Source organism: Galeopterus variegatus, unplaced genomic scaffold, assembly GCF_000696425.1.
Source record: "Galeopterus variegatus unplaced genomic scaffold, G_variegatus-3.0.2 Scaffold1007, whole genome shotgun sequence".
In the NCBI taxonomy this organism is placed as follows: Eukaryota; Metazoa; Chordata; class Mammalia; order Dermoptera; family Cynocephalidae; genus Galeopterus; species Galeopterus variegatus.
The window spans coordinates 49,388-53,204 of NW_007727118.1; the positions used below are offsets into that span (position 1 = coordinate 49,388).

Here is a 3,817-nt window from a genome sequence, read left to right on the forward strand (position 1 = left end):
TTGCAGCACGCTGAAGCTCTGGGACTACAGCAAGGGGAAGGTGAGTGCCAGGGCCGCGGACTCGGCTCCGGTCACAGACGACTCGGGCCGTGTGGTGGCTTTTGGAGGTAGCAGAGCTGACCCCTAGGAGGTGGAGCAGGAGGGCAGCTCAGAAGGGCGTCCTCACTGAGTTGGTTTGGTGCAAGAGTCTTGAAGACTTGGGTTTTTGCAGACTGCCATGTGCAAGTTTAGGGTTTCGCGCGGGCTTTGCACTTACTGGGGCGAATTTAGGGTGCAGATGGTCCCCAACTTCTGGAGGTTTGACTTAAGGTATTTTCAACTTGTGGAGTTTATCGGGACATAACCCCGTTGTGAGTTGAGAAGCATCTGTACTTTTCAGAACTAAGTTTAGTCAGGAATAAAACTCCTGCGCTGAGTACAGGAATGACGTAGAGTACAGGGCCGTCGTGACTGACACAGCCTGTCCCCTGCCTTCCAGTGCCTGAAGACATACACTGGTCACAAGAATGAGAAATACTGCATATTCGCCAATTTCTCCGTCACTGGCGGGAAGGTAAGTTCCCCGCGGAGAAGCCTCTCACCGTTCCCGACGTCCCCTCCTGAGGGGCCGCGCCTGCCGCAGGTTGCTCTGTCCTCTGGGAGATGCTTCCTGCGCCCACAGACTGACAGGAGTTTCCTGTGTTTCACCAATGTGAAGTCACACTGTGCCGAGTACTGGCGACTCTACTGAGTGTGCTGGGGTGTCCCTTGTCTGCTCCTAGGTCCGCCTCGTTCTCTTGCGTGGCGGCAGTTCTGTGGTGGGGGCGATGGGGCTGTGCTGTGACTGCTCATAGTGGGATTCATTCTACCACACGCCCCCCAGTCCTGGCTCTGCCATCTGATTGAGACCCCTGGCTGAGGTGGGAGTGACTGTGGCATTCAGCTACAGCGTGAGTGATGCACGAACTCAGAAAGTGGTACCTGAGGGAAGTGTGTTCCAGCCAGAAGCCGCCCGTGGTGCGTGTGGCTCCCGTGGCACCCGTGGCTCCCGTGTGTCCTCCTAGCGGGGGTGGGGCAGGGGCAGGGCTGTCTCCGTGTAGGGAAAGGGGACTTGAAGCCACGCTGAGACCCACAGGAGCTCCATGTTTTGAGTTCAGCATGATAACCCCCGGGGGCACGGCGTCATCGCAGTGGCCTGTCCCTTCCGCACACGTGAGCTTTGACCTCCTGTTCTTCTCGCCCATCTTTCCCATTTGCTGCTACCCAGTGGATCGTGTCTGGTTCAGAAGATAACCTGGTTTACATTTGGAACCTTCAAACAAAAGAGATTGTACAGAAATTGCAAGGCCACACAGGTGAGCTGTGTTTGTGACAAGTCATGTGTCAACCTTTTTTTTTTTTCGGTGGCTGGCCGGTACAGGGATGGAACCCTGGGCCTCGGTGTCATCAGGTCCACGGCTCCAGACACCTGAGCTGACCCGCAGCCTGCATGCCACTGTCTTTGTGCAGTGACAGTTGATGAAAACAGTGTGGTTTTCAGTGGCCTGCCACCTCCTTCCTCCTGGGTCCCCTAGTGGCCTGGGAGGGGTCCTTGCCTGGTTTAGAGACTGTTGCTAAGTGCCTTAGGCCAGGGCCGCAGAGCGGGTCAGGCCCGGTTCTGCCACAGGCCCAGGGCTGGCCTTGGCCTCCTCCTGTTCTACCGGGTGTTCTGGTCCTGGAAGTACACATGGCTTTGTGACTTCTCAGATGTACACAGCCCTGTTTCTGTGCCATGTTGTGGTGACCCCATTTCCTCGGCCCGGGATGGTGAGAATGCCACTGTCCCTCCTGCCACCCAGGCAGAGCCCCAGCTCCACGCTGCATCTCAGACTGGTTCCCAGTGCCCTGGGGATGCCCCCATCCCAGCTGCCCACGAAGGCCATTCTGCTGCTCTCCCGCCCCACTTTCACATCTTGCGGGGTCAGTGAGGGCCTTTGGAAGTCTGAGCAAGTGCCGCGCTCTTTCCTAAAGACAGCAGCTCCCCTGCGCCGGGTGTGGGCTGAGTCCCACCACCCTCATGCTGCACCCGGGCTGCCTCCCCTCTGCCCCCTTGCCAGAGGCGGCTCCTTGCGCCGCTGGCCACTGTCCTCTGTGGTGCGGGGCCCTCGGTGTTGACCAAAGACCCATAGGGAGCAGGCATAGTTTTGGGGTTGGTTGATGTGAACTGAACACATGTGGCTGTCCTCACAGGCTGGCGTGTGAGCTCTGAAATCCCTGCCTGGGTGGACTTCTGCCACAGTGACAGAGTCAGCCCTGCGGGGTGCTCCTGGGCCCAGTGGGGTGGGAGTGGCCAGCCCTAGGTCCAGGTAAAAGAGGGGCATTGTCCACAAAGAGGTGAGGCCTGGCAAGTATGGCTGTCGTCCCCGTGAGCAGGTGCTTCTGAGCCAAGAGTCCCCTCCTTGTGGCCGGCTGGGGAGGGTGTGCTATGGCTCCCTGCTCTGCAGATGGGGCTGGCCTGCAGCTGTCCAGCCCATGCCATCTGTCCCCCCTGGGGTCCCCCTGCTTTTCCTCCTGCTTGCTGTCTGTGGGGCTCTCTGTGCTGAGCGGCTAGGTGGCGGGTGCTCATTGCATCCGCCAGCACCTTTGAGCCGTCGCCCTGAATCCTCTGTGCAGTGGCCGGTGGTCTGGGCTGCAGGCGCCCTCGTCCTCCTGAGGCCAGCAGGGCAGGTGTGGCCACTAGCCCTGTAGGGCAGACGGGGCTTGGCCCGGGGCTGTGCCTCTGGACTCAAGGCAAGGGGCTCGCTCTTGACTGTCTTTCTGTTTTCAGATGTTGTGATCTCAACAGCTTGTCACCCGACAGAAAACATCATCGCCTCAGCTGCATTAGAAAATGACAAAACAATTAAACTGTGGAAGAGCGACTGCTGAGTCCTGTTGATACCACATGAGAGACTGTCAGGAAGTTGACCTGGATTGGCAAGAAACGTGGGTGTTGCAGAGGTGTCCCCTGGGTGTGGACCCGGGGGATCTGGACAGGGGCCTGATTTGAGCCTCCTCCTTGAAGATGATTTGGCCGAGGGGAACGAGCGGGCCCCCGGAAAGTTCTAAAAGTTGCTGGTGACATTTCTTGCCAATTCTTCTAACACTGTCTAGGGAAGAGCTCCTAGTCTATGTTGTGTTCAACCAGAGTCAACAAGAATTTTTAATTTTTTATTACAAAAGGGTGAAGTTCGATTTATCACGAGTTGTGTTTTTTTCCAGTAAATGTTCCGTACCTTTTTCGATATCTCATTACCCAGCGCAAACGCTGTGAGAGCCACTGCTGTGGCTTTGGCCTGCGGGCCCCACTGCAGGCCTCCCGAGGCCTGGCCCCCCTTGCGGTTGGGTAGATGCTCTAACGACATGGCTCTAGCTGCTCGTCCACCCCTGCCTGTGGTAGTTCCCAGTGTGTTTTCAGGTCTTTCTGGAAAACACAACACTGTAAGGTCATTGCCATGTAAAAACCTGTTGTAATTGGGAGTTCATGGTTCCTGCGCGACAGCACAGTGACTGCACCTGGTGGTCCCCTGTCTGTCTCACAGTGTGCATGCGACAGTGCACCGCAAACTAATAAAAGGTGGGATTTTGTATACAGTTGTGGCAACTGAGTTCTCATGTAAAGCTTGTCTCCATTTGGCTTTTTTTAATGAAAAGTCTCACAACGGGCAGGAGGTGGGTCAAAGGGATTTTTCTCAAAAGACAGATGTATGTGCCTGTCTAATGTGTCCCTTCACTTTCTGAAGATACTAGTATGTTCCATAGTGGGGTGGGAGGAGCGGGGGAAGTTCTTGGTTGAAAAGGAGCTGAAGCGGGCCAGCCC

The 3,817-nt window shown here is 56.5% G+C and overlaps 1 protein-coding gene across 3 annotated transcripts in view; it reads left to right on the top strand.

Moving 5' to 3' along the window:
* The window catches only part of WDR5 (WD repeat domain 5), a 22,783-nt gene extending 19,192 nt beyond the window's left edge, over nt 1-3,591 (top strand). For 2 of the 3 annotated variants that reach the window (XM_008574167.1, XM_008574169.1), the window contains 3 exons: nt 479-553; nt 1,247-1,334; nt 2,786-3,591. In XM_008574167.1, coding sequence (XP_008572389.1) covers nt 479-553; nt 1,247-1,334; nt 2,786-2,886 — 264 coding nt within the window. In that variant the 3' untranslated portion in view covers nt 2,887-3,591. Of the gene's footprint in view, nt 1-6; nt 41-478; nt 554-1,246; nt 1,335-2,785 lie in introns of all 3 variants that reach the window. The other variant, XM_008574168.1, reaches the window with a different exon arrangement.
* The last annotated feature ends 226 nt before the right edge of the window (nt 3,592-3,817 follow it).